At 37.0% G+C, this 12,373-nt stretch overlaps 1 protein-coding gene across 32 annotated transcripts in view; it reads right to left on the bottom strand.

The window, feature by feature from the left end:
• Positions 1 to 12,373, bottom strand: part of NRXN1 (neurexin 1) — a 675,546-nt gene that overhangs the window by 383,621 nt on the left and 279,552 nt on the right. For 23 of the 32 annotated variants that reach the window (XM_030946729.1, XM_030946748.1, XM_030946751.1 and 20 more), the window contains 3 exons: positions 11,873 to 12,256; positions 3,968 to 4,171; positions 1,702 to 1,728 (listed from right to left, as the gene is read on the bottom strand). In XM_030946729.1, coding sequence (XP_030802589.1) covers positions 1,702 to 1,728; positions 3,968 to 4,171; positions 11,873 to 12,256 — 615 coding nt within the window. The remainder of the gene's footprint in view (positions 1 to 1,701; positions 1,729 to 3,967; positions 4,172 to 11,872; positions 12,257 to 12,373) is intronic. The other 9 variants (XM_030946735.1, XM_030946744.1, XM_030946753.1 and 6 more) reach the window with 1 other exon arrangement.

Below are 12,373 nucleotides of genomic sequence, written 5' to 3'. Positions count from 1 at the left end.
GATACATTGCTCCTCTTTGCCATCCTCTAATTGGAGGCTTATTTGTGTCTGCAGATTCTCTTTTGATCCAAACCTTGCTTAAAAATGAAACCTAGAAACCATTTAAATTTATCTTTGACACATCATTTAATCCAAAGGAGATAAAAAAATGAAAACACCTGTTATATTGTGGCTTTATTTCTGGGGGTTTCCTTATGTTAGTAACTCTATTTTCAGATGGATTTTCTGATTTTATTAAGTTAAGAAACAAAAACAACATTGCTTTTCCTAGGGAAAAAAAGGTATTTACCAAAGGCAGACACTCTCATTACAGTTCTGCCCAAAAAGCTGCTTATTTTATACTTGTTTTTTTCTAATTGAGATTTCATTAGTAGAAAACAATAGTGTCCTGTGGCAGAAGAAAATGCTTCTGAGATTTTTTCATGATTTTATATATTTTAGCAAGTGAGAATTTTTTACTTTCTTATTATTTTCTTTTTAATCTGAGGACAATATTCTTTATGCCTTGGTGATTACAAGCATTTCCTTTATTGTATTGAAGTCCCTCTGAATTTAAGAACAGGTTAAATTAAACACTTGCCTCAGGAAATTTTTCTGCTTTTTAATACAAATGCTGTATTTTTGTCTTGTAAAATCTATTAATTAAAAAATGTATTAGCAAATGACACGTTAAGAATAAGTTCAGATCCTTGTTTTTCTTTATGGGTTATAAAATTATTAAGGAATGTTATGTTAATATCTTTTAACTCTTACCAACTATACAAATTAAACCTGTGCAGTTTGTTGTTTAGCTTTTTTTTTTCTATTTTCATAAAGCCAGTCCTCTGTCCTGCAAAACCTGTTATGAAGGGAAAAAGAAAAACAACCCAAAACTCAAATCTACCATACTTACTATCAATAATTTTGTTGACACCATTCAGGAATTCCATAGACTCAAAATAAAATCACAGTCCTTTTTCTCCTTTCAGAATATAGCCTCTTAATCCAAATAATATCAGAGAAGTTAAAATTTAGTCCATTCATCTGGCAAATGTTTCCCTCTGTTTCATAAACATGCATATCACAGAGAAAAATTGTTCAATTCAAGGATTTTTAACATAATTAAAGTGTAAAAAATCATCATAGAAATACAGTCATTCTCAGACTTAATAATGCCCTTATTGCAATGTAACACATTTCCATAAATCAAAGATTTAGCAAAACCAAATTATGCTATAACCAGCTGGTAAATACAGGTAATTGTCTAGGGGGATTGTAAAATAGAAAGTTTTGTAGTAAAAACTGTTATGTTCCAACAATCTAACCACAAGTTGAAGGCCAAATGTCAGGAAAATTAGAAGGAAGGCATGGGGGGAAAATGTAACAGCTTATCAGAAATGCTGGTTAAAAAATTCTATGGCTACTGTAAAAAGAAAATAGCCCATCTAGAATAACACAGTGCTACAGGCACAATTTCCTCTAAGCTTGTTTAGAACCTGTAGAATGCTTCCTTTTTAATATTCTAGTTATTGTTATGTCCTATGGGAAGGACAAAAAACAAGTGCTAAAGTATATGATGACTTTTTACACAATGATAATTAATCATCACATTTCATTAATAAATTATCAAATGCTTGCAAGCTGTCCACAATCTTTGTCATTCTAGTTTGCACATTTTACAATGGTGGAATAACATTTTAAAAAGTTTGAATAGGCACTTACTGGAATTACAGTTAATCCTGATACAGTCTAGATGGGGAAGAATAGATGAAAAATGAAAATTTATCCTTCAAGGTAATAGCTGCAGACATCCAATAAAATCACAGTCCACCCTTCCGGGGACAGACACATGCAAATATGGCCACTCCATATCATCAGTCTTTACATGGTGTTATAACCCAGATATACTGCGAGAAGTCTTTACCAATAGAAACGACAAATAGGGTAAAAATGGCCAATTTCAAACAAAGCTACATGGTGACAAATCTAAGTGGAAAGTCAGGATTAAAAGTCAAAGATGCTTAACTGAGGCAGGCTGCAACTTTCTCCCCATCTGTGAAAGAACAGGTAATTTCTCTCAGCGCAATTAGAAAGTGCTCCGTCACAATGGGTCATAGAGCAGGCCAGGCCACAATCAGACACCTTGGACAACTTGTGGATAGTATAACCTCAAAGGCTCATCTTCAGAAGCTAAGGATTGACACACAGAGCTCATCACCCAGGCCAAGAAATAAGGGGTTGTGGGTTTACATGTCCTTAATGTAGGGATTTTAGAGATGAACAGTGACTACTTTAAAGTTATATTAATACAGAGAAAAAAAATCACGTATTTATAAACACTTATTAGAGAAGGAAGAGAATCCTTTTCTAAGATTATTTTTTTGCCTTACCAAAAAAAAAAAAAAAAGATAAAGGAAAAGAAAGGGGGTGTTGGAGGAAGAAACAATATTATTAGGGCATGGATTTATTTACTTTTTATTGACTTTCATGAACTATAGAAGCAGGCAGAGGGTGGTGTCTGGTGTTTTGTACATAAAGTGATTAACCTAATTTTTGCATGATCCTCTCCTGGGCTACCTACATTCATTAAATATTAAAAAAAAAAAACAACACAAACAAAACAAAAAAAAAAAAACAAACCCCAAACCCTACACCACACTACTTGGTTTGTACGGCTACTCTGGGTTTACACCTTTGAGGAACATGTATACCATCAAACCTAGATTTTGTTTCCATATAGCTGAGTTTGTCATGTGTCGTCAACCGCATCAGAAAAGTGGTTGCAAACAGCCGAGGAGCAGCACCTGCACACCCCCTTTACAGAAAGCACTCAGAGCCTCCCACCCTGGCCTCCCTGCAGGAGGGGACAGGCAGGGAAGGGTCATCACAACACCCTTTGCTCCTCCTCACCCCTAAACACCAGGGCAGCATTTCTGTGAGTGACCCTTGGATGAAGTGGAGGATCAGGTGGTTATTTTCTTACCCCTCACTCCCCACTGGTGCTTTCTAAATCTGTGACTAAAGCAAAAAAACCTATTTAATTCTCTTTAAAAAAAGCATACCCATGAATGGGAATAGCTGCATGGGATGGGCATTTTCCTCCTGCTCTCTTTCAGATCCTGACTTGGATTCATGCCACTTAAGCGTGGCAGAAGCTTCTTATGCCACTCTGCCACTTAAGCATGATAGAAGCACTTTTATTTCTTTACTTACTGGTTTTTTTTAAACTACAGAGAATCATAACCTGACATTTTGTCCATCATATTTTAAACAAGGAAATAAATTTTTCTTTTTTTTTCTTTCTGTAAAAGGGCTTGTGCCTCCTGTGTTCACAAGGCTGTTTGCTGAGGGCCGCAGTCTTTGGGCATTGAAGGGTTGTGTTATTGTTCGATACTACAAAAATACCACTACAGAATTGTTTAAAAAAGAGGAGATGGATTTAATATAGATTTGACACCTAAAAAAAGGAGACCAAGAAATCAATCAGTGGGAATATCTAACTCCAACATTTTCAGTGTTAAAACCAGAAAGTCTTTGATATATTTGCATGTCATAGATTAATTGGCGGAGGTAAAACTGAGCTGACCTATATATATGTTGTTTCTTTGCACATTGAAATTGTGAAATTATTATTCTGAAGAAATTGTGGAGGGAGACCAATCTTCCACAATCAAAAAAAAAAACAATTTAACAAAAAAATTACCACTGATTAACTTGTCCTCTTTTTTTAGAATACACAACAGTACAAAAATATTGTGATGGGTAATGTTAAGACTAAATAAAGACTACAAAAACGCAAAAGAAAACAAAAATAAATTGTAATAATGGTCGTGTATTTGTGTACATATGCAAATGCCGCATTGATGTGTGCTTATATATCATCTCAGTTTACTTTTAATGTTAAAACAGGCTGTTTCATAAATGTTTGCAAGCAAAAAGAAAAAAAATGTAAAGAAAATGTTAATTTCTTGGAGGAAGAGGTTGTTACCTAGGTTGACCGTTAGCTTAACTCGTCCTGCATCCAGCTCTAACCGAAGGGTATCTGCAGATTCCCTGGAAGTCGTGGCCATTAAAATGCCATAAGCTCTCTGGGACCTGAACCTTAAAGAAACATCTTCGGCCTCTGTGTGCATCACAACAGGAAGCTGGATTTTCATAAACATACTTCCATCATAGCTCAAAATTGTTGCCTCTGGAAACACAAAGGAGAAAAATGTTTGTTAAAGAATTATGCTCTGGCTACTACAACTCCTTAAAGGTAAGATGGTAAATGTATATTTAGTCACCATGACACAGAAAAACTACAGATTACTTTTCATTATTATTACTGGGAGACGCAAGGGAGGTCAGGTTTGGTGTTTTTGTTAAGAGTTTGTTTTGGTTTTAAGTGGCATATCGCGATGCTTTTTAAACAAACAAAATTGTTCTTTAACAATTCACATGTGCATCTTCAACATGATCAGTAAAATCACCTGTAAGACAATGCTTGAAAGACCAGGCCTGCACTGCTCAAAATAGGTCAAATCAGCAAAAGATAGTCAATTAACCTAAACAGCATAACAAAAGCCCATGTCTGACTGTCATTCTCCAAGATAATCACCTTAGAATGCTTAATACATAAAACTATTAGCATTGCTACAACCATGGGTTGCAATTGTCATACAGTGAGCAAATATCCTCCTGAAATGCATGACTGTCCCCAGCATGGATTGGATGGGGCACAGGTTGTTCCATGACTACAAAAACCACGGTTTGAACTCAAAAATGCTTATATGAACACTACGACAGCCTCAGCAAGAGGAGTGAGACTGGAATTGGCATATTGAGGGTAACATCTTAAAACCCCCAAGACGAGGGAAGAACTGTCACTTTCAGACATTCCAGGAAACCCTCCTGGCCAGAGGCACTGGCACAGAGCAGTCACAGTCTGTTAGACCCCAGAGCAACCAGTCACAAGCTTTCTTTTTCCAGCTTCCAGGCTGGTAACAAGAGAGGTAGCAAAGAGACTGCATTTCTGCTCACAGGGAGGCACTGCAGTTCCTGGAAAGCAAAGCAAACATTTCTGAAATGTATTAGTTAAGCCATTTTTGGCAGAACAATCAAACACTGTGGGCAGAAAACACCTATGGGAAGCTTCTCTATGTTTCAATTTGCTTCGGTGTAATGGAGGCACTTAACTAAAAGTTTATTGTGGTGTCAGCATGCAATAATATTTCCAATGACTAATACTACTGATATTATGTTAAAGTAAATATCACAACTGTGTTTGCCAAAATTGTTCCCAGAGCATATCTTGTACGCTGCTAAAGGCAGATAAGCTCTTCAAGACTTCCAGCCTACATGATGCACGGAAGGACAAAACGTCCTACTAATTCTGTGAGAGGCAAAAGTGATAAATGATACTCTCACTAAAACAATCAGAAAACGTCTTGGATTGGGAGGAACATTAAAGTTCACCCATGTCCCCTGCCAAGGGCAGGGACACTTCCCACTAGACCAGGTTGCTCCAAGTCCTGTCCAACCTGGCCTTGAACACTTCCAGGGATGGGACTTGGCAGCTTCTTGGAAGCTTGGATGGGACCATGCACAGCTTCTCTGGGCAAGCTTCTCCTGTGTAAAAAAATGTTAAATTTCCCCAATACAAATGTGGAGAAAACAGTCTGATGTTGGGAAAAAAAAGTGGTTACTGAGACTGCTGTGAAAGTCCCTAGATGTAACAGGTTGTAAGAATGCATTTACAGGTTTGGCGATTTCTGACTATGCAGGTAATCCTGTTTTCAGCATATTTTAAATCTAAAATTGTTCAGTGAAGTATATTAGCTTGCAACAATTTGAAAAGTGATTTCAAGTCAAAGAGTTTTCAGAGGAAGGTGATTTGTTTTTGATGGTTTGGGGTTTTTATTTGTTAGTTTGAAGATTGAATTTTTGTGGGTTTCCTTGTTTGTTTATTAGTTTTTTTGGGGAAGTCATGAAGAGGGGCTTTCAATTGCTTCCTATATCTGGCTGTCTAGTCTGTGCATAAAAATCACCCAAGATTTTTATCAAGGTAAACATAATTTAGGTAAAGAATTCCAGGAAAAAACCCTAAAGTTCCATACTAACATGGCAGAAATTAAGAGATATTTTGAATTTTATATAAAAATCCACCGCATTAATGGTACTCAGGGTTTTCATATACAGAGCAAACCCAGCATTCATCAATGCTAGAGTTCTGTTGCTAACAAATTATCTTAAGATAGTGTAAAAAAGAGAGCTATCAAAATCAGCACTGCTACTTTTTGCCAGCTTTCCTTTAATTATTCAAGTTGGTTTTTTTGAAAATTGCAGAAAAGAGAGAAGCATCTTAATTGGAGACTTAATTTAATTGGAGATGGCCTGTGAGTAACACCATGGTGAGCAGACCAATTGTGATTAGATATTTAATCCTCCTAAGCCATACTGTGCCAGCATTTTGGGAACAGATGTTCCAAGAACAGACCAAAGATGCTGAACAGAAGATCAAATAACTTAAAAGCTCTGGGCAATGAGGAAGCCCCCTCATGTCAACTAGCTCCTTTTAATATGTCAATATGCCCTTTCCAAGGCACAGGCATTCTAAATATGACAGCATATTAGGGGAGAGGAAAAGGGAATTAAAAAAACAAATCAAAAAACCCAACAAAACCCTCTCCAAACTACCAAGCAAAGAAAAAACCCCAAAAAACAAAAAAAAAAAAACCCAAGCAAAACCAAAGCCAGAAACAAAACAAACCAAAAAATGCAAAGACAAATGGAAAACAACCAAGAAATCAAAAACAAACACAAAAGCAACCCCCAAAAAACCCAAATAATGAGCAAAGCAGACCCAAGTACAAAACTGGCAGGGATGGATTACTAACTTACAAGGCCTGGTCAGTACGAAGGTGACCTGATGACAAGAGGCACCAGTTACAAAAACCTTGAAGAAACAATTCAGTTAAAAATAGGTATTAATTTTTGCCACTTTTTTTTTTTTTCTGCTTTGGACCAACTAATTCCAAGAAGATGTCTCATCTTTACATGAAATCTACACTGCTAAATATTCTCACATAAGTGTTGGCAGAATGTCTTTTTTCTCTTGTTCAGCTTTCTCTTAATTATTAGATCAAAAGGTAACAGACTAAAGGTTTAGCTCAGGATGTGATATTCATTTAAAGAAAGAAGGAAAAGAGTATTAGCTTCACAATCACTTCACTGCTGCAATCATAGTGCTGAAAAGAAAAACCAGCAGAAAATCCTTATAAAATAATCACTGACAATTTTTTTTTATGGTGGCAGCAGAAAAGTGCATACAGTAGAGTTATTAACGAATATATAGCATTATATAGAACAGAGATTCATATAAAAATGTTTAATACATTCATCCTTTGACAGTTTTATAAACCTGCAAATCAAACTTTTCCTGCTCCTGTGATAAAAACCAGCCAATAAAACACACAAATGAACCAAACTCCAAAACAACCCCCACTGAAGGGTTCAGTTCCCTTTCTCAATTTTTTTTCTTTAATTTGTTTCTTATTAAAATCTTCATGGCTAGATAGTCTTCTTTTCTACATACACACACACACCACCTCAATTATCTCTGTGTCTAAAGCCAAAGATGCACAGATCAGTTCTGACATGAGAGGAGATTCAGGACCTTAATTTCCACTTGAGCTGGAATTACCTAAATTGCTCAAGAGACAGGCACCAACTCTTCTGGAAACTTTCCTGCATCTGCTCCTACCCTGAGAAATGCTGAACTGGATATTTTTAGAGTAAAGTAGAATTTCCTGAATAGATGCCATTCTTCAACTCACAGCTTATTTAAATTAAGCTGAAACAAGTATGGACTAGGCATTCGGATTTCAGGGCTCTTTCTCATAAGTTTTGGAGTCAAGCTGGAGTTGTTTTAAAAGCATGATTCTCAGTGAGTACCAGTTAAATGCCTATTGCACATAATTTAAGAAATAAAACAGGATCTTGTTTCCTCTGGAGCCCTTGTGATGCCTGTGAAGTCCCAAAGAAAGAATTATTAATTTTTTCCCCCTTTTTCAGTTTCAGTGTGTCTGCAATAATTTGAGAAGTGTATTGCATCCCACAGAGACATTTTTAAAGCATGAAGTCACCCTCTGTGTCTGCTGTCACTAAAATCCCACACAAACTTTGCCCAGAAATGACAGACTATACAGTCCAGAGTCATGCCAGGATATGTATGAGCAATCTGGATCATCAATAATCAAGTATGCAGGTTTGCTCTCTGATCCTGTTTCATTTACCAGTACAAGTAGAGCAACATCTTGACCTGAAAATGCTTCTTATTTGATTTTACTCCTAGAAATTGTGTGAGTATTCAAATATATTGGCTGCTACTGTGTCAGATTTGAACTATTTGCTCTCTTCCCAGGTGTTTTGTGTTTTCTACATGGCATCTTCTTCAGTCCACCAGGGCAACAAAGCTGCAGCCTTGGAGATTTATAGGGAATATTTCCATCAATTTGATAGAAACAATTCTCTGTATGTGATTATTTACTGGATAAAGCTGAAATTATTCCTCCCAATTCCTACACTGATATTATTTCAGGACTGAGGTCCTAAGCTACACTATGTTACAACTTCAACACACAGGACCAATCAGTTAATTTAAGACACTGATGGAATTAGTACAATATTTTGAGCACCTGATTCTTCATGTCATCTATCCTCATACCACCTCTATTATTCTTAATTTAAAATTTTAAAGCATCCAGGTACAACACAAGGAAAGAAAACATTTCTTTAATGTGTGTATGTGTATGTAGGGGTCTGTGCATGCACAGTGTGAGCATCTACACACACTCTACTTTAAATAGATATTCTCTTCAGAAATGTCACCTTCATAAACCTTTGTTTTCATGTTTACTCTTTCTTATCCCTCTTTGATGATTTTACTATTGTTCCTGGCTATCCAGTCAAAAGAATACACCTGCAAAAGGCTTTGCCAAGAGGCAGTCACTCACTCAGTGATCCACAAAGAGAAGACACCAAATTATATTGCTGTGACACCTGTCCATGCATCTGCCAGAGTTTTCATAATCTACTAAAGCCAATCTACAGATTCTTCTGAAGTTTATCCTTACTGAAATTCAAGAATAAAATCAACTATAACTTGCAACAGGATAAAACAGATGTGGATATAAATATATATGTGTGTATATAGGCATATAATTTTAAGTATACACAAATTAAAATAGACCACACTGGTGTTCAAGGGGTTTTGTGCACTAATGAGCTGAAATTATTTCAGGTTCTGTATCATACACTAAAGGATGTTAGCACTCCTGTTTCAGGTGATTATGAAAAATAAAATTAAATGGCAATAAAAAGTAATGCCACACTTTTTTTTTTTTTACTTAAGATACCTAAATTACTTAATGTTAAATATTCTAATTGTTGAATCTCTAGTATTTTATTCTAAAGCTTTATTTTCTTTGTGAATCTGTATTGTTTGCTGAAATTAGTGTGTTCCCCTTTTATTTAAATTAGCTTGAACAATTGTAAATGTGCTACTTATATCACCAAATACAAAGTTTATCAGCCCCTACACACGGGTAGCGGTTATAATAACTTTGTGTGGTAGGATGCCAACACGACGCTTTCAGAATCCCAAAAGCTATAATCCTATTAATGCATGACCACCTGGGGTATGAATATTACTGAGAAGACATCTCCTTTCAGCGCAGCTCCCTCTGGAGAGGGAAACCCAAGAGCAGGAAATGATCTCACAGCGCTGAAGTGCCACACATATTTCTGTTGGACAAGAACCAAATGTTGTTGTGGAGGAGCCAACACCACCACTCCAGTACAATCATTCCCACTAGGGGAATGCACTGGCAAAATGAAGCCTTAAGCTGGACAATGCTTGAAAATAAGGCATGGGAAATGAAAGACAAAGATTTCTTTATAAAACATCACCACCTGTCCAACATGAGCATGGGAATTGCTGCGATGATGCCCGCTTTCAGTTCTTCGCAGATCTGAGAGTGTTTATGTCTCTAAGGCCCATGTTTCCTGGCTTTTCCGTGGAAATAAAACGCAAACCCGTTTTTGGCTGGAGCCCCTGTGTAATAGGAGAGTTTGGCCACAGGGTGGTACACCAGCCATGTTTAACCGAGGGCTGCGGGGATGCATCAGCAGCTCCCGCATCCCTCTGCCGGCCCCGCTCCGCCGGGAACAGCAGCCGGGAGAGCTCAGCACAGCTGGCCATGAGCCAAAGGCATCCACAGCCAGAACAGGAGACAGAGGAACCCCACTGAAGAGTCTGAGAACCTACTTGCAGATGATGATAATATGGATGTGCATATCGTACGGGGGTATCCGTACTACGTGCATGCACATCTCTACTGATGCACAACTTGAAACATTCCTTGAGGGATTTACTTCCCAAATTGTGATGAAACATTTTTGTTTCATCTGACAAACTCGAAAAACTAATCAAACTAGATGAAAAGAACCTACATTTTCAATCATTAAGGTTTAGATTTCAGGTTGAAGACAAAGCCAAAGAAAATACTGTGTCAACTGTGAGATGAAAAAATACAACTCCTGGCATTGAAACACTATCTATTCCAATAAGAATAAAAATAAAAACCTAAAATATTAAATACATTAAATACCTAAAATAAAAATAAATTAAAAAATTATTTTTATTGTTTACCTCCTTAAATTAAAATTTTTCATTAACACACTTGAATTTTAAGTAAATTACAGGGTTTTCCATCTATTAACTAACCTCAACATCTGCCTTCCTTGACACCATCCACCTTTTCAATTAAATAAATAGAGTTTGTCAATTTCAGTGTTACCTTTTCTAGGTAAGAGGAATACTGAGATTTTAGGTAACTTTTAGGTAACTGTCCTTGGGTACTTCAATCTTTACAAAAGAGATAAGTAAAAAATATTAATTTCTACTGACTCTTCTGCTTTGACTCATGAGTGAAGTTCTGTCCAAGGATTTAAGTGACACTGTGGGATTCAAAAGCAAATTTAATTATATACTAATATTGACATGAATAGGCAGAGAACAAGATCTCATTTTGGAACTGGAATGTGACAATTTAGCTGATGCCTTAAGATTTTAGCCGTTATATTTTTCAAATCCTGTGCTGCATTAGTGCATAACTCTAAACTTCATATAAAGTGCTAACTACTTTTCACACTTTGGCCAGACAAAACAATTCCTCTAGGCCTGGAACCTGAGGACACCCTCCAGCCTCAGGCCCTGAAGAGTAAAAACAAAAGTGAATTGGGGGGGTGCAAACTAGGGGGGATATGACTTCATTATCTGAAGATGCAATTGGAGGATTAACCCCTCAGATGTAAATGGACAAAACTTATATCTGTCTGAAAAACTTGTCACCATTGTCTATCTTGGGTGTAGCCTCTGGGGGGCTTTTACTCTGCCCAAGGTGTATCTACTGAAGGTCTTTAAAACATAATCACTTTATTCTCTTAACTTTGGCTAGCCTCTGTTCCAGATAGCCACTCCAAGGCATCATAGCAATGCAGTAATATTTAAAATTGTTTTCACAAAGCTCTTCAGAGGTCAGCAACGTATGATGAGACACAAAAGGAGGCATTTTCTAGGAGATATTTAGCAGTACTGACTCTCATAGCCACCCAATAATACTTCATGTATCTTAGAGTCTCCCCTAAGATCTTTCCTCCAGAATTACTGCTTTGAGTCTAGAGCAGGGCTCCACCTCACATCGAGTGAAATCAAGGATTGTTTCTTTGCCTCAGGACAGTAAATAATAATTTACCACTTTTAATCATTGTACAGGATTCTATTTATTTTATGGCTGTGCTCTTTTTTTAATATATAAAAGTAGAAGTGCAGTCATCTCACAGAACCTACCTCTTTCGCACGATCTGCCAAGGTACCCCGTGCCAGAACAATCACACACATATCTGTTCCACCCATCCCTGCAAACACCATTGTTTTTGCAGGGGTTGCTAAGGCAAGGCTTTGCAGTTTCTCTTGAGCACGAGGGTTTTACTCCAGCTGTGCTTTGAATTTCAGCCATCTGCCGAATATCTTTACTTTGACCATCAATAAATAAATCTCGAATGCAGCCGACATATCCATAATTAAGGAGAGCTGTCCACACTTCTGTTGGGAAGACCAGGCCTGCTTTATTTTCTGGTAAGCCTCCAAGGTACAAGTCATCATCCAAGTCAAGGATTTCACTTTCCCCTGGTGCAGTGTATGGAGTACGTAACGTGTTCACAGATATCGTCCCTGGAAAGACAATTAAATGGGTGATTTTCAGATATTTGATTTTGGTGCTGCTGTTTTTACTCAATCATCTACATGTCACATTAGCTCCTGGCAAACAGCTGTAAGCGAAGAAGAGTT

The sequence above is a fragment of the Camarhynchus parvulus genome, chromosome 3 (genome assembly GCF_901933205.1).
Source record: "Camarhynchus parvulus chromosome 3, STF_HiC, whole genome shotgun sequence".
NCBI classification, from domain to species: domain Eukaryota; kingdom Metazoa; phylum Chordata; class Aves; order Passeriformes; family Thraupidae; genus Camarhynchus; species Camarhynchus parvulus.
This window is presented reverse-complemented; position numbering and strand designations above follow the sequence as displayed.